Consider the following 23,504-nt stretch of genomic DNA (forward strand, 5'->3'; position numbering starts at 1 on the left):
AGGGAAGGAAAGAAGGAAGGACAAAAAAAGGAAGATTGGAAGGAAGTGAGGAAGAAAGAAAGGTTGTAATCTCTCACAGCAATGCTGGAAAGTATCATGGTTCCATTTCATATATGAGGTAATTGAGATAAGTAGAACTCGCTCAGGGTTATAAGATAAAAAATGTCAAATTTGAATTCAGATTTTCCTGACTCTGGGCCTAGCACTCTATTCTTGCTTCATCTAGCTTCCCCTGGATACCTAGAGAGACTTGAGTCCCATATCTGACACTAATAGGCTCTGTGACTGTGGGCAGGTCACTGACCAAGCTCTTCGCCCCAGGAGACTCTGAAAGACTGAAAGCTGCAGGAAAATTATCTCTTTTCATCGGTGGATGATATTTCCTCACTGGGAGCTCTCAAATCTATTTAGAAATAATCTTTTCAAAACAATTTGGTTTGCCCACTTAATCTGCCTTCATTGTAGCTACATCCACCCAGAAAATGCAGGGAAGGGAAAGCAGGCACATATGTGAAGTCTGGGATATGCTTTCTAGTTTTCTTAGTGGGCAGAGAACTGATCTTGAAAGCAGGAAGACCCAAGTTCAAATGCTGTCTTACTCACTAGCTGTGTGACCCCAGACAGGTCCCTTAACCTTTCTGAGAGACTATTTGACCATTTGTAAAGTTGATATAATAATGTCACTTACCTCATGGGATTGTTGTAAAGATCAAAGGAAATAATCTACTTTACAGACATCAAAGTGCCACATAATTTCATTCATGGTGATAATGGTTTTGTTATGGTGAATTAGGGCCAGAACCCACTCCATACATTACTGAAATTGTGACCACACATAATGATAGTAGTTGACTGGCCTACTTGAACCTATGCTGATTTAAAGATAAAACCCCACACATTCTCCCCTCCATGACCTCCCTTCACTGAGGGATAGGATATTGTTTATTGTTGGTCAGTTGTTTTTCAGTTGTGTCCCATTTGGGATTTTCTTGGCAACAATAATAGAGGGCTTCACTTTTTTCTTCTCTAGCTCACTGTACAAATGAGAAAACTGAGGCAAACAGGATTAAGTGACTTGCCCAAGGTCATATAGCATATCTGAAGCCAAATTTGAATTCAGATCTTCCTGACTCCAAGACTAATAGTCTATCCACTGTGCTCCCTAGCATGATTTTATACTTATAAAATCATTATGTAAGTTGTAAAAGACAGTGTCTAATATTAAAAAAACCCATGGTTGGGATGAAAGGCATATTTCTTTCTCTAGATATTTTACCCTATCCAGAGTACAAAGAAGGATAATGGTGATTAGCTGGGTTCCTCCCCAGATCAGCTTTATGTGGCTCAAAATTTTCTGTCTTCATCTATATCTTTTGTGATCAATGTTCATACTTGCTGCAACAAAATTGGAATCAAACTGAGCCAAGTTAAACATAGAGAGAGGTCCATACAGATTTGTGAAAAGAGATTGTCATTGTAATTGTTCAGTTAGTGTTGATTCTTCACAAAATCTCATTTAGGGCTTTCTTGGCAAAATTACTAGAAAGGTTTGACATTTCCTTCTCCAGCTCATTTTACAGATGAAGAAACTGAGGCAAAGAGGGTTAATTAACTTGCTAGGATCACAGCTAGTAAATGTCAAGGCTAGATTTGAAATCAGGTTTTCCTCACTTCAGAGTCTGAAGTCTGGACCTGATATCCTAGAATTAGAGTTAAAGCTTATTACAATAGATACACAATCTATTTAATGACAAATAATACTTATTTGGACCAAAGAAAAGTATGTTTTGTGAACAGAAATGTCAAACACTCAACTTACAGTGCAGCCTAAATCAAGTTAAAATGTAATTAGAAAATGTTTAACAAGATAAATACAAATATTATACAATATAAGTAATGTTTAATTTTTTTTTCTAAGTGAATGTATATTAGAATCTCTTTCTATATGAGTTTGACACCTCCAGTCAAAGGGACTGGAAAGCAGTGTGACTTCTACTAAAATAACTTGCCTCTGCCTTTATTGCCATTCTCATAATCAGGAAGGCAGATTTATGTTCAGCTTCTACATTCAGAAATAAAATGGCTTCCTCTTATCTTGGTGGTTCTTTCTTTCAGATCCCCAACCTGACACGGAGAAATATTGAGGACTGTGGACACTGGACTCAGATGGAAAAGTAAGGAGATACTCTATAATTCCTTGGGAGGCATCTGTGGTTTAAATAGAATGAGTACTGAATTCAGAGCTAAATACTCTCTTCCCCAACATCATCTCCCACCCTTGGCAGTTCAGACCCTAGGTCTAACACTGCCTAGCTATGTAATCCTGGGCAAGTCACTTTGACCTTTCAAAGCTTCAGCTTCTTCCACTGTAAAGGAAGTGTTTAGATTAAATAATCTCCAAGATTCCTTCCAATTCTGATATCCTACAAAAATCGGGATAATATTGTTTATATCATTTGGTTGTTGAAAAGATCAAGTTTAAAAATGAATATCATGTACATAGTGTGAGATAGAGGATGTCCTAAAAGCCATTGGGGCAAGGTAACAGAGGAGAGAGGAACCTGCACTAAGACTCCCTGCATAAAGGGCAACTTGATCATTCTGATTAGGTTTGAGTATGTAGAATTGTAAATTCCCTGTTCTTTACTAAGTTTTATTCAGGCATGGATTATCTTGACTGGTCTTAACCAGTTCCATCTCTGATTCCAACTGGAGCAAAAGGCACCAGCAGAATTCTTGACAACTTTTATTTCCCTTGCAGGCCAAGAGAGGTGAATCAGATCCTCATTGAATGGCTGAAAGAAGTGGCCAAGAATCCACACTTGACTTCTATGCTCTGATGTGGGATGTGTGTGTGTGTGTGTGTGTGTGTGTGTGTGTGTGTGTGTGTGTGTGTATTTCTACAAACACCTCTAATCTTTCATATGGAGAGATTACTCCTATCAGATGGCTTTCTCTCCCATCCACCCCCTTTAACCAACATCATTATGTGAGGCTAATGTATCAGAAAGGCAGTAGTGCTTTTTTCTCTTCTTGCCACACCACCTCTGCTAGGAGGAGTAGGAGCTGATCCTCCTGAGGACCCAACTGGAGATGGCCAGTTGGACAACACAGCACCTGCTTTGCTTTGTTTTGTTTCTTCTTACTCTTCCCTCCCTCTGTCCTTAAAGCTTCATACCATTCCTTTTGCTCTGCCCAAGGGAATATACATTTTCATCACAGAAACCTTACAAGATATGTTGGGATTTATAGGCTGGGAACATGCTTTAAATCTAAATCAATCTGTCTTTCATTGATTGACCAGTAATAGGTCCCAGGCTCAGTCTTGGTCATTGTTTGGTCCATGGTTGGCTCTGAGTGAATGTAAATGACAATTATTTCTGTTTGAGCCAGAAACCCAGAAGATCTTCTCCCATGTTTATAGATACTCACCTGGTCTTTATCACTGAATGGACTTGTCTTTATCAAACTGCAACTTATTACAGATCTTAGCTTAAAATGGCCAAGTTCTCCAACTGCAGTCCAGGCCACCTTCAGTTTTCTTGATCTGTATACTGCTGCTGTATTTGGAGAAGAAAATGAGACTGGTGACTTTGCACAACCCTCCTTCAACTTAATTCCCATGTCATGCTATCACCTCCCTGATGTCATGGTCCTCTGAGAGAATGAAGGACAAACAATAGCTATAGCACACACTAAAAATAAGGTTTTCAGCTCTGAAAAAAAAGGGGAAGGGAAGGGAAATGAGCCAACTCATGTACATTTGATGTTCACATTTAATGAGCAAAGATAGGAAGCTATTTGAATCACGCTTATGAACACTTTCTTCCTTATGATAGCAATTAGAACAGGTGGTAGTTATTAAATAGGTTGTTGCTATTAAATAATACTGGTTTAATTTAAAAAGTTGAATTGAGAAAAAGTAGTCATTACCTGGCTCAGAAGTCAGAAGCTCCTGAGTTCCAGTTGCAGCTCAGCCACTTTGTAGTTGAATGAATTTGGGCAAGTTATCCAATCTTTCTGAACCTAATCCAGTGAGAAATAGACTACATAATCTCTCTTATCTCTTTCATCTCTAGCAAATTTAAAATAAGGTGAATTCTGCAGGATAAAGGAACCACTAAATGAGTAAGGTCTCCTGATTACTTTTGAGGTGGAAGGTGGAAGTAAAACTGGGATTTCTACTTTGAATGTTTAATAGTGTTACAAATTAACTTGTTAATCATGGTTGTGACTACAATAAAACAATTTTTTTTTTAAAGACAAAACATTGAGTTTGCTTTGTTTAGAAGACAAATAGATGCCAGATTCATGCATGGAATGAAATCATTGATGATGGGCCCAAGGGGAGAGGAGATGCTTTCTGTGAATTTGGGTTAGGGAGGGCTCTGAACTTGTGATTATGGCACACTAGAAAGTAAGTGGAATACAGAGAAGATGACTTGAAGGTTCCTGGGATTCGTGTCAAGCAAAATAAAGGAACCTCAGTTTTGATCTGAGATTGGCCTGACCTTGTACAAAAGTGGCCATCTCTTCAGGACTTCTTCCAAGTTAGTCAGCTTGCTCCAGATTATCCTCTGGATAGGAACTGGAGAGCCCAGGGAAGATCAAGTTGGGCATCTTAATTGTGTTGTAGTGGCAAGAACAGGACCTATAAGAGTTGCTATAGTGCATTGAGCCCCAGGCCTGGAAACAGAACTCCTGAATACAAATCTGATCTCAGGAACTTACTAGCTTGTATGACCCTGGGTAAGTCACTTAACTCTAGTTGCCTCAGTTTCTTTGTCTCTAAAATGAGCTGGAGAAGGATATGGTGGTAAACCAGTCCAACATTTTTGCCAAGAAAACAGCAAATGAGATCACAGAGTCAGAGGGGACTGGAAAAAAGACTTGAAGAGAAAGTGGCTATCCATATTAGTGGAGGGAGTTTCTTCCCCAAAGAACTTCCAGTCACAACGAAATCATAAATTCTGTGTGCCGTACCTACCACAGCATCATGCATACACATGTTTGGTCTATTTTGATTAGTTACAGGGACATTTTCTGGTAGAAACTCCCTACTACCAATGCAGATGAGTCAGCCCGGCTGAGGGTGCCAAGTCTTCACTACAAACCCAGCCCTCCCTACCTGATCATTCTTAGCAGTTCACTAGCCTATGGAATACTCCTAGAAATATGTTGGTTTTACAGAGCGTAGGAGAGAGCAGAGGACTGGCTGGGATTCTGGATTCCCAGGCCCAGCGCTCAGTTCCTGTCCTCTTTGGGACTGAGCACTTCCATCCCCTCCAACTCGAGAGCTCTTACTGGCCTGGAAACAAAGGCGAAAGTCAAAGAATAAAAGGCTTTTGTAAACTAGCTTGTGCCGGGAAAGGAAAGCTCACAAGGGCGATTCATCACATCTTTACGAGTTGAAGCTAGACTGACGATTACAGTTTGGAAGTTTCAGAGAGGGAGGAAAAAAAAGCTTTCTTTTAAAATAGGGGGAAAAGCCTGCCATTGGCCTCGCCCACATGGCTGGGCTCCAGCGGGCGGAGCTGGGACAAAAGCTGTATTAAGAGTGGATAGGGATGTTGTGTGATGAGAATAGCAAGCGGTGTGGCAAGGCGAGGAGGAGGCAGAAAGTGGTACCCAATGCCGGAGCTTAGGCTCGGAGTAGCGGCAGCGATGGGGCTGCGCGCGGTTCTGTTCGGCCTCGGCGGAGTACTGGTGCGTCCCTCCCCGAACGTCATCTTCAGCCGGACCGAGGAAGCCTTGGCCCTGCCCAGGTAGGGAGCGGGAGGCTCGCTCACTCACTTGTTTGCACGAGGCGGTAGGCTGGCTTATGGAGCCCCTCGCCTGGACTACCGACCACGCTGGAGTCTGGGCTGCCTGCCCGCCTCCAGTCCTCTGGAACTTCCCGGTCCCCTTCGCCCAAATAGTCTGGCAAGAAGTAGCGATTTTAGGTGTTAAAGGCCATGCCCCCGAAACACAACGCACTACAACTTTAAATTAAATTATATTCTCAGAATTTAGTATATTTGTGTTGTTTTTTAAGCGAGATTTTAAAACAAACTCTTTTTTGTTTTAGATTAAGGATAGTAAAATTACTCACAAAAAAAAAGAAACTGATCTTACTAATACATTCCACTTTGCAATTGCCATCTCCCACGTGCCTTTGCCCACGTTGACCACTTAAAAAGAGAATATTTTGGCTCCTTGACTCTCGTTTATTCCTCCTTTCAAGTTCAGCTCAAATTCACCCTCTTACCGGAGTTCTTTCCTGACTCCCCAACTTCTGGAGTCCAGCCCCATTAAGTTTTCTTTATTTTGTATGAGTTGTATTCCCTGCCAGAATGTAAACTCCTTGAGGGCAAGGGACCGGTTCACTTTTTGTTTTAATATTTCCAATGCTTAATCCAATGGCTGGCACAGGTTAAGGACTTAAGAAATAGTTGATTGAGTTATTGATTTTAAAGTAATAATTAAGTTCAAGTCACCCTGTTAGGTGAGGGTAAAAAGTTGGAATACTTGTAAATTTCTGCTTCTAGAATTAGCAAATTTGAAAATTGGAAGGAACTTCAATGCAATCCAATCCAACACATACAGAGAAAGCATCTATATGTGTGTGTGTGTGTATATATATATATATATATATATATATGTATGTATATGTATGTGTGTGTGTATATATATATATATATATTTTAGGGTTTTTCCTGACATCAATACTATCTTTGCTTCATTCGAACTCCTACCCATTGTTTAATCAATCTAACTTTTTTTTTAATGTGGCATTTCTTCAAATACTTGAAGGCTATTATGTTTCCCCTGAGCTTTTTCTTCTTTAGCCTAAACTATCACTAGTTTCTTCAGCTGATCTATGACAAGAGATAGCCCTAGGATACTGCAGATAGCAAACAGGACCTGAAGCTTGGAAAACCCAAGATCAAGTTTGATCTTAGATACTTAGCTGAGTGACCTGGGCAAATCCCTTAACTTCTGTCTATCTCAATGTCTTCATCTCTAAAATGGGAATAATAGCAACTCCCAGAGTTGGTAAAGATACAAAATATTTGTAATGGGTTTTGCAAATTTAAAAGTACTATATCAGTAGTATTACTGCTAACTAATAAGATATTTGAAAAATGCATATAGTAGATGTGTGAGGCAGTAATCACTAACCCAAAATAATTGAAATAGATGTTTCTCAAAGCCAGAGCAGAAAGCAGTTTCTTCAATTCCTGTGGAATGGGGCATCGCTTTCACCAAGATCTAGTGAAGTGAAGCAAAGAATAGGCAACATAGTAGATTTTTTTATACCCTAAAATAACTTTAGCACATCTTGAGCTTCAGCTGTCCCTGATTTAGTATTATTCCACCCTCAGGGTACAAGAACAGGGGCACTATAGATTACAAAGAGGTTTGTATGAGATTAAGAAAGTCATACTTGAGCAAAATTTAAAGGAAAGCAAGAAATTTTAAAAAATGAAAATGAGGGGTGAGTGCATTCTGAGGAGTGCTTGAGCAAGGCAATGGTGATAGTAAATAGAGAGTCATTGTTGAGCAATAGTAAGAAATCCAAATGGGTACATTCAAATGTGTAACAAAAACTGGATAACAATAAACTTGATAGCAATAGAGGAATTAAGAGAAATGGGTTTAAGGGGAAGTCAAGGTTTAAAGAGTTAGTGTGTTAAATAATGAGTCTACTAAGGCACCAATCAAGTAAATCAATAACAAACTTATATACCATATACACAGCTTCAAACAGCTCCATTCTAGAATCCTAGACTTGTTTGGTTGTTGTCTTTCATTCTCTCAAAGAGGATCAAAACGACATCACCATGTTAGAGTTTAATTACAGTGTATCCAACTGTGGAGCTAATCAGATCAAAATGAGCTCAGAATGCTCTGTCACAGATTGGGCACAAATAGTCCCTATGAATATTTGGGATGGCTTCTCTACTTTTGCTTCTCTCTCATTTTTTTCTGAGCTAATTCCATTCTGCTTTGCTCACAGAGCACAGCTCCTTCTCTGGTAAGGGCACGTTTTGCTGGGTGGACCTGTGCCAGTATCTCCCATGTCATAAATCAGTTCTAAAGTTCTTAAGAGAGACCTCTTGAGAGTGTCCTTGTATCACTTTTTCTACTAACTTGTGAATGCTTGCCCTGTGTGAGTTCTTCATATAATAATTTCTCTAGCAAGCATTCATTAGCATTCCAACAATGTGGTCATCCCAATAGAGTTGAAATGCTTGGCAAATTAGTTTGAAAAGGACCTCCGTGTCTGGTATTTTATCCTGCTACAATGATCTTCAGAATCATTAGCTTAGGGAAGCTAAGACAACTCAAACGGAAGCAATTCAGTTTCCTGGCATGGTGCTCAATGCAGCCTCCAAAGCTGAGATGAACAAAGTATGGATTGATTCTCTGCTACTTATGCTAATTTTGGCCTAATAGTTAACACCAAAAAACCCATAAGCCAGCACTACACCATCCATATGTAGAATCATCAGTTACAACAAGTGGTGAAGTTTTGAATGCTTGTGGATAAGTTCTTTTACTTTGGCACTATCCTCTCCAGAGATTGATAATGAGATTGCCACATGCATTGCCAGAGCTAGCTCAATGTTTGAGAAGCTCCTAAAGGAAAGTGTGGAAGAGGAGAGATATCAGACTGACTACCAAACTGAAGGTCTGTAGAGCCATTGTGCTGACTTCATTGTTGTATGCTGTGAAACCTGCTAGTAACATGCTAGGAAGCAGAATTCTTGACTAAAGATATTTAGACTGCTAAAGTACTGTATTTCTAAAATGTACGTAATTGAGAAGTCAACCTGTACAGTCATACATCAACTGCATGGATTCTATGATTCTATGGATTATTTGTGCCTGACCCATGATAGCACCATTTGAGCTTATATTGATTTGATCAGCCGCAGTCAGACACTTGATCTTTGATCTTGACCCAAATATAGTGACCCCAAGAAAGATGAGAATTGAGAAAAAGACTATTGGATTTTGTCAATTAAAAGATCACTGGTTACTGTGAAGGGAGAAGTTTTGGTTGAATGATGAAGCTAAAAGTTAGAGTCAAGGAGTAAAGAAGAGATTAAAGTGAGAAGTGAAGGCACCTGTTATAAACAACCTTTTCAAAGTGTTTAGCCCCAAAAGGCAGGAAATAGAGGGGAAGAGGGTGGCAATGGAAGGATCAAGGGAGGAGTTTTTGATAATGGAAGAGATATAGAAATGTTTGCAGGCAGTAGGGAAGTGACCAGTGTACAGTGAGCAATTTAATATAAGAGAAGTGGGATGAGAGAAGAACAATCTGCTGGAGTTGAGATAATGGAGTGGAATCATTTTTGCAGATATAAGGGTTGCTCATGGCAAGGAAAAGATCAGTCTCATGGTGGGGGGGGGAGGAAATGGTGGTAGAGGCATTTGGGTGATATGAAATAGAAGAAGGGGAGAAGAGGAAGCATTTGGTGAATGGCCTCAAATTTTCTAGTAAATATAAGGCAAGAGAGAAAGTCATGATAGAGAGAGAACCATGGGAGTTTTAAGGCTGGATAAAAAGGCTTGGAAGAGCCTGTGGTGAGTGCCTTAATGAGTTAATTAAGGAAATGTAAAAAGGGTTGCATAGCATCAGTGAGGGCCCAATTAAAGTTGTGTAACATATACTTGTAGTGGGTCCACTCGGGGACTTTGTGTAATTTTCTCCACCTTCGTTTAGAAGCAAAGGCAACAGATGTTGGGAGTGATCCAAGGCTGAAGTTGGCAGGGCACGACTAGCCATATATATTAAGGAGGCAAGGAACTCAAAAGAAGACAACAGTACAGAGATAACCTGATTACCCAAGGGGTCAAAATTAGAAAGAAGGAGAGAATGGCTAGTGCAGGGGTGATGACTTAGGAGAGAACTGAGGAGTGGAGGGATTGGAGGTCATGGTGTGTGACTTGCCCAGAATCACACACAGCTAGTAAGTATTTGAAGAAGAATCTGAACTCAAATGTTTCTTACTCAGCACCACCTAGATGCCTCTAAATGTTCAAAAATGAATGTTTTAAATATGTCACCACACCAAATTCCCATTCTCTCCAAGTCATACGGAATGAAAGTTGAGAAAGATCAAGTCCCAAGAAGAATTTTTTTTTAAATTTGGGCACAAGATACGATGTATCATCTGCTCATGTAATTGTTCCAAAGATATTTTTAGTGAACCTTCTTAGGGTATATTTACATCCCAATACTGTGAACTTTAAGGATAAAGAATAATAACAGCAGGAGAGTAACTTGTTCTAGCACTTTTTCTCTCTGAATTTGTCAAACCACCACAAGGATAAGACAACAGCAGGGATAGTGATAATAATGATGAGCTCACATTTTAAGGTTTATAAGGTATTTACAAAAGCTGTATGACACTAGGAAAATCATTTTATTTCTCTGAGCCTCAGATCACTCCAAGACTATAGGTTGTAACCTATAGAAAAGTTAAGATCTCCACCAGTGGAGAGGATTCTCATATGGATAAAATCATAGGTTCTTGCATATTTATTTTATTACTTTTTTAAGAAAAGAATTTGAGATGAGAGATAAATTTGGAGTGGTTTGTCATTTTCTTCTCCAAAGCTCTTTCCCTTCTCCCAACCATATGACCCTCGGCAAATCTTTAAGTTTGCTAAGGACATAAAATTACTTCTCTAGTTTTAAATCTTAAATTGTGCGAATCTTTTTAAAATTTAATTTAATTTCAATTTTTAGGATATTTGTGTACATTCATTTTTAACATATTTACATGAGTCATATTGAGGAAGAAAAATCAGAACAAAAAGGTGAAGCTTTTTCAAAAATTATCAAATTCAGGCCTCCAACTCTTTTAAAGTGTAGTTGAAGTCAATGTGATATAATCCTTTGGATTTCAATGTCTGACACAGTATTTGATAAACAGCATTGTTTTGTTGAATTTAATGGAGGAAACTAAGGCAGAGAGAGAGGAAATGACTTACCCTATGACAATACAGTGAGTTTTTGCAAAGGTGGGCTTTAGAAATCTAATGTCCTGAACTTCCAGCACAGTACTAATTCTAATATGCCATGTTCACTCTCCACAAGAATGATCTAGAACCACTAACTGTGACTTAAGCATTCTGAATACTCATTCCTATTTTTTGTTTATTTTTTGCTTGAAACTTCTAGGGGTTTTTTAAGTAAGGTTATAGCTCAAGGAGGCCTTGACAGCTCTTACCTGCACCTCATGAGAGGAAGGATCACATTTTCGCAGGTAAGACTTCCTTGGGATAGATATTCTCTAATGGAATTGCTGAATCAAAGAATAGGAATAGCTGAATTGTATTTCAGAATGGTTAGACCAATTCTTCACAAGCCTATATATTAGTGTAGCTGTTTTTCCTCTCCAGCATTGACCTTATCTATTTATTTTTTGTAATGGGTTCCTCTCATGGAAGAAGACTGTAGGAAGCTTTCTGTAGCCTCTGGTTTTGACCTCCCAGAGCAATTCTCTATACAGAAAATCTTTGAAGAGGTGATTTCAAAAGGAAAGATCAATTATCCTATCCTTCAGGCTGCCATCACTTTGAAAAATAAGGGTAAGATACAAATGCTTTACACTTTCTGACTGAGTCACTATAAATACTTATAGGAATTTAGTTCCAAAAATGTAATAAAATGTTCCTTGAGATAATAAATCAAAGACTTGAGAAAGCTCTAGAACCAGGCTGTGGATCCTACTAAGCCTTAACAAAGACTAGAGGCAGAAAATAACATTTATATGCCCCAAACTGATAATTTTATCCATATAGCAACTCCTTCCACTGATGCATATTATAATCTCTATATTAGTTCATTATCCTGGAATCTTCTAAAGCTCAGAGACATTAAATGATTTGAGCTAATAAGTGTTGACATCAGAAGTGGAATTTAAATTCAGGAAGATCTTGAATCAAGATTCAAGCATTTGATCCATCATACCAACTTTGAATTTCATCTTTCAGATATTTGCTTTAGAAGTTCTGTGTTTAACTTGTGAATTGTGAGACCTGAATTCATTCATTGATATGGGATAGGATAAAGTAGAATGCTCTTGCACACGGGTATGTGGAAGTCTGTAACCAATTTACTATCTTTTAAGAAGGAATCTGGGAATATATCATCCCACTTTCTTATTTTCTCATTCAGAATAGTAAAGAAATCATTGCATCCTTGTTTTCCTCTCACTTTAAGATGGACTGACTTTGTTGGATGACCACATCTAGGATATAATACATGTCTGCCTTAGTTTCTTCAGATATAAAATAGAGAAATAGTAGTTATAAGTAAGTTTGATACCTGGTGGTAGTGGTGGAGCATAATGTATTTCACCTAAACAAATGAAAAGATTTAACTTATTTTCTTTTTTTATTATATCTTTTTATTTACAAAACATATGCAGGGGTAATTTTTTCAACATTGACCCTTGCAAAACCTTCTGTTTCAAATTTTCCCCTCCTTCCCCTAACCCTTCCCCTAGATGGCAGGTAGTCCAGTACATGTTAAATATGGTAAATTATATGTTAAGAGATTTAATTTATTTTTGTAATTGTGGCTTAAGAGGAGACCAGGGGAAAGAATTCAAAATTATCCAGAGGCCATCTTCAAACCTAGGTTGTAGTTCTGAGAAGTGAAAATATGAGGGAAAAAGTCAGAGAAGAAATTGTGATACAGAGGAGATGCTATCCCAAAGCATCTAAAATTGTTTTTTTTTTCCTTGTAAATAAGATAGTACCTCTATAGGTAGCTTATTCTTTTCAAAGAAAAGCATTTGTCATTATCATTTCCTGTGTGTAATTTTTTTTCTCTCTTAGGATATAAAACCTGCATTCTTACCAACAACTGGTTGGATGATAGCCCCCAGAGAGACACTATTGCCCAGGTGGCATGTACCCTAGGCAAACACTTTGACCTAATGATAGAATCATGCCGAATTGGAATGGCCATGTCAGACCCAGAGATTTATAAGTTTACCCTGGAAGCATTGAAGGTAACCCCACATGAGGTGAGTTGATGTTTTGTTATTTCAAGAATATCTTAATTTGAAGGAGGTATGTGAATAACAGGCAATGTAGAAAGGTTAGAGAAGTTAAAGGATCTTGAGAGAGGAAGAGTTAAAATGGGGAAATGAAGAGGGAAGGAAGAAAATAGAAGTAGAATAAGGAAAAGAGAGGAGAATCTCTCCAGAGGACTTTACTTCTACCCTGAAAGTCATAGGATAGGAGAGTCAGAGTAGCTGCATGTTCGAAGTCTTACAGAGTGAAAAAAAAGTTGCATAAAAGTTGGCATAAAGGTTGAAAATTGAAAAAAAGCAATAAAACTTTGAAAAATTCAGTTGATATTTTGCTTATCATCTCAATGAGTATAGAGGAACTTGAGAAAGGGAAAATATTTAGAACTCAAGATTTTTCAAAAATGTTTAAAAAGTTTTAAAAGAAAATTTTACATTATTCTCTAAAAAAAGAAAAGAAAATTGGAAATTAGATAACATTAGATGGACAAAGAGAGCAAAAATGCAAAATGGCTGTTGTTGGAGGAGTTATGTTACAACAGACTATAAAGATTTTTCCCGTCAGACCATTTCCCTTTGGCTTATTCAAAAATGGTTTTCTTGTGTTATTAAAATTTTCCACTAAATTTTTTACAGTCCTCTCTTTCCCTTAATTAATCATGAACTATTGCCCTATCCATCAATCTGAAAAATAACTTCTTTGCTACTCCATATTCTTATGATGTCACCCTTTATGTCTAAGACAAGAACCTTTTGGGGTATTCACTTGGCATGTGGAATAGGGGTATTTCTTTTGATACTGGTTTTTTAAATGCCCTCTCCTTTACCCTATTGTGGGTTTCTGATTCATCTTTTTGTGCATTTCTCAAGGTGGATAAAATTACTTAACATAGTTTCACATTAGATTTCTTGATCATTATTCATTCTGGTGCTATTTCTAGTTTTTTTTTTTTTTTGTCCTTTTGTGAGGTAATTGGGGTTAAGTAATTTGCTCAAGGTCACATAGCTACCGTGTTTCCCTGATAATAAGACCTATCCTGAAAATAAGCCCTCCCCTTACTGTATAAGATTCCTCTAAAATAAGCCCTCCCCTGAAAATAAGCCCTATTGAGATTGCTACTGTAGTGAAGGTGATCCCCTGCACTACACGCTACATTATGGTACCCTCTGTATGCACCAATCATTATTATTATTATTATGACATGATCATTATTGAATAAAGGTACTTTTTTTTTGTTCACATTTACCTGTTTATTAAAATTGCTGTCAATGTTCATTAAAATAAGCCCTCCCCTGAAAATAAGCCCTCTGGTGGTTTTCTGTCCAAAAAATTAATAAGACAGTGTCTTATTATCGGGGAAACATGGTAGGAAGTATTAAGCGTCTGATAGTGGATTTGAATTCAGGTCTTTCTGACTTCAGGACTGATGCTTTATTGCACCACCTAGCTGGCCCCACTATTTTTTAGTTTCTTGTCAAAGTAGTGTATGGGAGTTAAGCTGTTGTTTCTAGTCAAACAGCCAACTTAGGTAGATGCCAATTTTTATTGATTTTAAAGTAGCATAACTGGGTGAGAAGTCAGAAGGAGAAGTAACAGGGTGCATTTATTAGAGTGCCAGTCTTGAAGAGTCTGTCCTAAATTTGTCCTAAATTTGATACATTTAAATATGTTAAAAGCAAGTCACTTAATCTGTAAATGTTACAGATACTTTCTAAGACTATCATTTAAAGGGTATTTGGCAGATATACTTGGGGGAAGGATCTCCAGACCCAACACTCTGTCCTCTCTGCTACCTAGCTGGCCAGAATATAATGAGGGGACTTCCTAAGTTATAGACAAACTGAAAACTGTATTCATGGAGGACATCCCTTTTAGCAGGAGTTCCCCTGATGACAATTTTGAGGTTCTTTTCTTGTATTTACTTCTGAATAATATTTTGTCCTTGAAGGCATAATGGAGGGAAGACCTCAGGCAATGTGATGTGTTGAAATGACTAATGGGTTTGGAGATGGAGGATCTGGCTTGACATCCCAGTTCAGCTCTTTCTTGTCTGTGTTGCCTTGGGTGTAGAATGCACAACCTGTGAAAATGCCAGAAATCAGACCAGCTCTGGATCTCACAGAGATCATGAAAAGTGAGAGAAAGAAAGACAAAAAGACACTGTGTTCTTCCAAAGTGAAGTAGTAAAAAGAAGAGTAGAATAATTTATTATCATTAATTGTATCCTTAAATGCTTTCTAACCACAGTGTTGCTAAGGAAACACAAAATGAAAACAAAAAGTAGATAAATCAGTGTATGAAGGGACTATGTGAAAGTTGGGTTCAAGGAAAAACTTTAACATTCTCAGACAAACTGTCTCTCTTCCTATCTGGGCAGGTAGCTTGTCGTTCCTGCAGATCCATTCCCATAACATCTCAATATCTCTACTCCCAAAGCTTCCCAGCCTCTGCCAGCCAGTGAGTAAACTGAAGTGGGGGTTTGTGCCAAGTCAGAATGACACAAATTACTGCAAACTGAGTGCAGATTGAGCAGGCCAGAATGCCTGGGAAAGTTCAGCTTGGAAATAGAAAGCTATGCACAGGTTAGGCAGGTGTGATTACATCACCAAGGCAGGTGTGATTACCTGGGAGGTCACACTTGGGCAAAGCTCTTCAGTCATTTCCTGTTGGCCTTGGTTTCTTCATATTTTGTAAAGGGAGAGTTGGGTTAGATGACTTTGGAGGGCCTTTCTAGATGAGAATCTAGGATCTTGATTATTATCGTCATAGAAAACCATTTCTGGTATAAGCTGAGAGACTTGTAAACTTCATTTTTTGTCAGAAGCAGGTATAGAGCCCAAAGTAAGAAAACAACTTTCATTTTTGGTTGAGAAAAGACAAACACGAAAGTTCACATGGCGGACACAGAGGTGCCTGGGGAACAGTGGAATTTTTTTCTGTTGCTGTTGTGTAGAGGTTGGGACAGAGGTTGGAGGGGGACAAAAGAAAGGGGAGAGACTTGGGAAACGCCAGGATTATTCTTGAGATAGACCCTTGGTGAGGACCAAATGATTATATAAATATATCTGTATATATAAAGATAAATATATATACACATACATATGCACATACATTCATACTTACATACATATACACATATCCCTTTGTATGTATATCTATTTGTATATACATATATGTTTATATCTTTATATATACATATGCATACTTATATGTATATATGAGCATATATGTGTTATATATGTGTCCATACCACAGCAGGAAATCCAAATGTGTGCGTGTGTATGTTTCTTGCCCTGGACTATTGTATGGTCATATTCTATGGCTTTAGATTGTGTTGTATACTGAAACTGTTGTATACTGGAACTGTATGAGGTAGACTTAAATTGATTATTGATTAAGTTAACTTTACTGTACATCGATTTAAATTGATTATTCATCATCATTTCTCTTATATCTCTTTGAATTATGTTTGACAAATCCTAAAACACTTTATGCCATAGATTAACTTTGTCTTATCTTAGACTATTTTCTTGGATGATGATGAAGCCAACCTCAAGAAAGCTCGTGAAGTAGGAATGGTCACGATACTTGCCCAAGATACTGACATGGCCCTGAAGGAATTGGAAAAATCAACTGGCATACAGGTAATTATGCGCTATCATAATCATTATGGGAGCCAGTTTTTTCTTTTTTTTAATTAAAGATTTTTCTTTTCAAAACATATGCATGGATAATTTTTCTCTTCTCTTTTTCTTACAAAGCCTTTTATTTTCAAAACATATATATGGATAATTTTTCAACAACCCCTTGCAAAACCTTGTGTTCTAATTTTGTTCCCCCTTCTCCCACCCCCCTCCTACATGGCAAGTAATCCAATACATGTTAAACATAGTAGAAGTATATGTTAAATCCAATATATGTGCACATATTTCTGCAATGATCTTGCTGCACAAGAAAAATAAAATCAAAAAGGAAAAAAATGAGAAAGAAAATAAATGCAAGCAAACAACAACAAAAAGAGTGAAAATGCTGTGTTGTGATCCACACTCAGTTCCCACAGTCCTTTCTTTGGGTGTAGAGGATGGGAGCCAGTTTTGATCTAAAACTAAATAGCCTTTTTGATTTAGCTCTTGTGGGTAATTTTTAAAAAATCTGTTATTTTACTAATTCCTTGTGTATTTTTAAATTGATTCTTCTCCAACCTTCTACCTTTATTCTGTGTATATGTCCCTGTTTCAAATATGTTTGTTGTAAATAACCTATTTTTGGATTCTGTTTTTTAATCCATTCTGCTATCTGCTTCTGTTTTATGCATGTTCATTCCATTCACATTCACAGTTTCCTCCCTTCTTTCCTCTCCCCTTTCCCTCCCTTCCTCTCCCCCTCCCTAACTCCTTCTCTCTTTCTCTCTCTCTCTTCACCTCTGTCTCTGTCTGTCTCTCTGCCTTTATCTCTCTCCCTCTCCCTCTTTCTCACCCTCTCTCTCTCTCCCTCTTCCTTTCTCTCTCCTTTCTTTTACCCTATTTCTCCTAACCAGTGTTTTCCTTCTGGTCACCATTGCCATTAATCTGCCTTCCCTTCTAATGGCACCTCCTCATTCTTATCTCCATTCTCTTCTGTTTCCCTGTAGGGCAAGATAAATTCTGTACCCAGTTGTGTATATTCCTTCTTTGAACCAAATCTAATGGGAGTAAGCAAGAAATACTCACCAACCCTCATTTTTCTTTCTACTGTAAAAATTCTTTCATGTCCCCTCATGTGAGATAATTTACCTTTTTCTGCCTCTCCCTTCCCTCTTCTCCCAGTGAAATTCTCTCACCCATTTATTTTTTGTTATCCCATCAAAATCAACTTATATCAATATACACCCCTAATTTGGCAGAGCTCAGGCAAGTGTCTGCCTTTTCTCTACCATCTTGCACTGCCCTCCAGAAAAGGGTTTTACATTTAAACCTCATTCATTTTATTTTGGTCAGTAGAAATTGTTCCTTTACTTCAATGGCTCAAATTTTTCAGATGCAATATAATGTTTCCTCCCTTTTCTATTCTTTCCCATGTCTGCTCTTTGTACTTTTTCCAATTCACTTTTTTTTTTTGCTAACACTACTAATTTTAGTATATTTCAATATTTTCCATATCTCCTTGTGAAATGTCATTCATGCTTCCCTAGATGGGGGTGGGGGTTCCCGGTTGGAAGCCTTTTTTGAAATTTTCTCCAGATCAAACATTATGGTTTCCTTTGTATAATTCTTATATGACCTGATCTCAAAGTCCTTCACCATCCTAGTTACCACTTCCATGATTTAAATCTTTCTTGGCCAATCCTATAAAACACTGAGAAAATTTATCAAAGGAGACTAAGAGCTTCTCTTTCATTATACATTCTGTGCTTTCAGTTTCTCCACCAAGGTGTGGTACGGCCTATTGCAATCCAGCCAAGCAATGTTGCCCATGGATATGTTGAAGTTAAGGTAAGATAAGGTAAAGACCAATTTTTGTGAATTAGGGGCTGAGCAAGCTCCACACTAGGTGGACAGGACTGAGAAATGGAAGTGTTTGTTCACACTGTTGTAGCATTTCACTTTTCCTTGGAAGCAATGGTCACCATATTAAAAAAGGACATGACTAATGTGGTCAGATTTTGAGATAATCTCAGATATAGCTGGTACTATCAATGTTCAAGCCATCCCACAACCCATATTCTATGGGAGGAATACTGAGCAAAACCAAAATATAGCCATAGCACCCTTTTGCACAAATTAGAGGGTAGAATATTTTTGCGTTAAGATTTCATTCATTTCTCATTGTCTAATATTTAAGCATGTAATAAATTGGGAATGTAACATATTAACAACATCAAGAGTGATGAGAATGATAATTAGCTAGCACTCATAGAGCGGCTTGTTTGCAAAGGGTTTTTCTATATATAATTTTTTTCTTCACGACAATCCTATGAGGTAGGTACATTTTTTTCCCCATTTTAAAAATGAGGAAGTTGAGGCAGAAAGAGATTGAATGAATTGCCCAGAATCACACAGCTAGTGAATCTGAGGCTGGATATGAAAATAAAAAACAAGGCAAAAACAATCTATGCCTTAAAGCATCTCTCAATTTTTCTAACTTGAAAATCAGGTTGTACAAAAGGTTTTTTGCACAATTCCAGTCACTCATCCTTAGGTGTTGCCTTCTAATTTGCCTGGTAACAAGATCTCACAACAATATTCTTGGTTGGGAGAAGGAGCTCTTAAAACTAGAGATTGAAATGCCCTGTTTTGGACTCAGGGGAACTGTAATGTCACCAATGTGGGCATTTGAGCTAGTGACATATATGGCCACTCATCCAGGCCTATCATCTTGGGTGATTTTTGTCCATGCTCTCCCTGCAGTTCACTATACTTGTGAATATATATGGGTATATATACCCATATGGGAGGGGCCTTCTCCAGTTTTTTTCTTTCCATTATGAGTATTCTATTTCCCATCAGTTATTTTTCCCCTCTTATCACCTGGAGACCAACTCTTCTTTTTCATACATACCTGTCTTCGATGAAAACTTTTATACGGCTTTGCTGTAATTTATATTGCAGCTTGCTCATGCCCTGTCTTGTGCCTCTCTGTTGCCTTCTACATCAATCAACAAGCATTTATTAAACACTTACCCTATGTCTGGTATTATGTTAAATCTGGAGGATACAATTTCTCATCTCAAGGAACTCACAGTCTAATCAGAAACAAGAAACAAACAATTATGTAAAACAAGAACAATCATCAGAAGTAGGCCATCACATTTTTTAATTCTTTGGAAATTATTGTGCTAAATCTTACAGCCATAAAATACAGAGTAAGATTTTTCCTCTTCCTCCCCTCAGTTTCCTCATCTATAAAATGGGAATGATAATAACACCTACTTCCTAATTTTGCTGTGATAGTTAAATGATATAATAATTGTAATGTGATTAGCAAATTCCTAGCACATAGTAAGTGCATCTAAATGTAAGTTGTTATTATTATTATTATTATTGCCTACCTCCCAGGTGTGTTGTCAAAATAAAGGAAGATAATATTTGTAAAGCATTTTGTAAATCTTAAGGCACCATATCAAATGCTTTGGGTATTGCTTAATCTTAAGATACTTAAGATGGGAAACACTGGATTTGGAGTCAGAACTGGATTTAACTTTTGCTCATCACTTAGTATTTGTGAGATCCTGGAAAATCATTTAATTTCTCTGGATCTCAGTAGCCTATAACATGAAAGATTGAACTAGGTGACCTTAAAGGTTCTTCTTCTTCCTCTCTTCTCTTCTCTTTCTGCCTCTCTCTCTCCATCTTCTTCTCTATTTCCCTCTCTTCCCCTCCCTTTGTTTCCTCCTTCTTCTCTTCCCCTTTCCTCCTCTGTCTTCTTCCCGTTATTCTTCTCTTTCTTCCCCCCTCTTCCTCTCATTCCCTCTCTTTTTCTCTCTCCATTTTCTTTACCCTCTCTCTCTTTTCCCTTCTCTTCTTTTCCTCTCTATTTTCCTCTCTCCCACATTGTTCCCTTCCCCTCTCACTTTTACTCTCATTCCCTTTGTTTTCTTCCTCTCTTTCTTCTTCTCTCCCATTCTCTCCTCTCCCCACATCAGACACCCAGCATATATCTAGAATGGGGAAGAAGAAGGGAAGAGAGAGAGAGTACCTACTTCAACAAGAGGGTGGCCAGCCTGAAATGTAGCAGGATCTGAGAATGTGGGGCCTGCATTTTTCTTTAGTGAGCATCCATTGTCCATACTAAGAACTTGTTAGCCACAGCCTCCCTGTCTCTTACACAGCCTGGTGTCCAGCTGCATTTCGTGGAGATGGGCTCTGGGCCTGTTGTGATTCTCTGCCATGGCTTTCCTGAAAGCTGGTTCTCTTGGAGATATCAGGTAAATCTCAGTCCAGATTGATTCCATTTTGGTGGGAGTGAGTTGAGGGGTGAAGGAGTGCCCTGACCCAATATGTGGAATAGAAAAGAGAGTGATAAGCATAAATCAGATAGGAGGCGTACTCATCTCCTCACAGGTAATAATGGCGTTCAAAGATGCCCTGGAAGATTAAACCTGCTCCTCACTATAAAGCTGCCCTCACTCAGAGCCCATCATGGTTATACCTTCCATATACCTAATCCATATGTAGCTCAGGAAGAAGGTGCTGTCACCCTAATTTCAGTCTAGTTTTTCCCATGGGTGATCTCCTCCTCCCTTTGCTTTTAACTTAATGGAGCACAAATTGGTCAGGACAAAGAAGGAACAATGGTCACAGGACACATCAGAATTGGCAAAAGGAAAAGAGTTTTCAGCACACAGGTTTAGGGAATCTGAGGGACTGCAGCCTGGGTGAAGGTTTTATTGAGAAGTATGGGGATGTCCTCTCTGGTGTAGGAGAAGGGCCCTTCTGTCCTTACACTCATCCAGCAGAACTTCCTGGTGCAATGTCATAATAAACCCCTTCTCAGCTTCATTCATAATTTCTGGGTAATATATTTATTTTATTAACAATGTCAGCATATTTATTAACAAAAGGATAGTCATCTTTTTGGCTATCTCTCTCAGATGACAGGCTTTTCATGGCAGTGAGTTTAGAAATTATATACCCTTGTAAAAGCAAGTATTTTTGAGAGTAGCAGTCAATTCTCACTGATTAACAATGAGAAAATGAATATTAAAATGAGAGGATAGATAACATTACAACGAGAGTCTTGAAGTACATAACTTGGATCTCCCAAATCTTGGTCAAAGAGAATTCATAATTTTCATACCAAAAAAGGAGAATCTACATTTTCTCAGACCTGTCTGAGTAAACACAATGCACCCATTAGTCCAAAGTTTGAGTTTCTTTTACTGTCTTTGATTGGATCTCAGCCATCCTGACTAGATAAATCTTTTAGAAAGATTTCCCACATTCATTGATTTCTAGATGAGGAAATACACAAAAAGGAAAAGCTAGATTCTAATACAATAATGAGTTAATAAAACTGGAGAGAAATAATCCTTTCTCAAATTTAGCTTATCTGAGTTTCAGGCAACTGCCTAAGACTATTTTCTAAATTTCAGGTGGGTTGTGATTTGTGTTGATGAATCAATGTCTAAAGTGATGAAATATAGGTGAAATTTAGAGATTTGAGCTGATGCAAAGCGAACAGTCAATCTTCATATCTGAGTCATAAGAATATATTTAATTTTATATTCTACTGACAAGCAAGTTCCTTCTGTCTTTCTTTGTGTCTGCATCGTTTATTTCAGAATGTGGCTCATCCTAAGCACTTAATATATACTTAGTAACTGACTGATAGAATATCTCTAAGAAAATAAGGGAAAGAGACCTGCATGAGTGGAAAGAATTTACACAGTGGGAGTTGCCTTTACTATTGAAACCATGAGTCTGAACACTACTCATTCTCCACCCTCCACCATTAAAAACTCAAAAACTAACGAACAAAAAGAAACAACTAGCTGGGATGTGGGGCCATGCAAATGCTCTGAATTTCTTTTAATTACTTCAGGCCAACAATCAGAGCAGAACAAGACAGGGTCATTAATACTAAATGCTTCATCTCATTCTTTAGATCCCAGCTCTAGCAGAAGCAGGTACCGGGTTATTGTTCCAGATATGAAAGGCTATGGCGATTCTTCTGCCCCGCGTGGTGAGTTCATTTTTATAGAGTTTATCAAATGAGATCACATGAAAGTACAAAGCATAGTATTTGGCATATAAGACACTTAATAAAAGTTCATTTTCTTCCTTTCTCCCTTCTCAGTAAATTATTCCTTTATTAAACCCTACATATTACTAGAAATTAGGGGACTATATTTAAGACTGGTTCCACCGCTTACTAGGAGCATGACCTAAAAACAAATTATTTCATCTTCTCTGATCCTCATCATCCTTACTTCTCAACAATAAGAGTCAGACCAGTTGACCTCTAGGAGTCAAAGGACACAACACAGGACCTAGAATCAGGAAGATACATCTTCAGGGGTTCAAATTTTATCTCAGACATTGACTAGCCAAGTGACCCTGAACAAGTCAATTATCCTTGTGTCCATTAATTTCCTCATCTGGAAAAGGAGCTGGAATAGGAAATGGCAAACGTAAATGAAGGAAAAAATGTATTAGACAGGAATGAAACAACTCAACAACATCAACAATAATTGGTCCCATCAATCCTTTCAAACCCTAATGTACTGAGCAAGCAACTTGTTGCTATGGAAACCACACTGGCCAGAAGATCTGCATTCAAATTCTACTCCTGATGCTTGTTATCAGTGTAACTTTGAATTAACTTATTTACCTGTGATCCAAACACCCCTGTCTCCATGGATCCCTTGGTGTATAGTTTAGATAGATTAAACCTACTTATCATCAGTCCCTTCCCTTTTCAAGAGCATGCTTGTAATAGTTATGGAATTTGTGTCCTTTGGTTTGAAGCCACTTGGCCATGGATAAGAT

At 38.0% G+C, this 23,504-nt stretch overlaps 1 protein-coding gene and 1 pseudogene across 1 annotated transcript in view; both read left to right on the plus strand.

Annotated features, from left to right (window-relative positions):
* Positions 1-2,870, plus strand: part of EPHX2 (epoxide hydrolase 2) — a 66,271-nt gene extending 63,401 nt beyond the window's left edge. The window contains exons 18-19 of the mRNA XM_051976385.1: positions 2,116-2,174; positions 2,762-2,870. Coding sequence (XP_051832345.1) covers positions 2,116-2,174; positions 2,762-2,840 — 138 coding nt within the window. The 3' untranslated portion in view covers positions 2,841-2,870. The remainder of the gene's footprint in view (positions 1-2,115; positions 2,175-2,761) is intronic.
* A 2,716-nt stretch (positions 2,871-5,586) lies between these two features.
* LOC127548798 (bifunctional epoxide hydrolase 2-like) overlaps positions 5,587-23,504 on the plus strand; it is a 55,077-nt pseudogene continuing 37,159 nt past the window's right edge.

The sequence above is a fragment of the Antechinus flavipes genome, chromosome 2, assembly GCF_016432865.1.
Source record: "Antechinus flavipes isolate AdamAnt ecotype Samford, QLD, Australia chromosome 2, AdamAnt_v2, whole genome shotgun sequence".
Taxonomy (NCBI): Eukaryota; Metazoa; Chordata; class Mammalia; order Dasyuromorphia; family Dasyuridae; genus Antechinus; species Antechinus flavipes.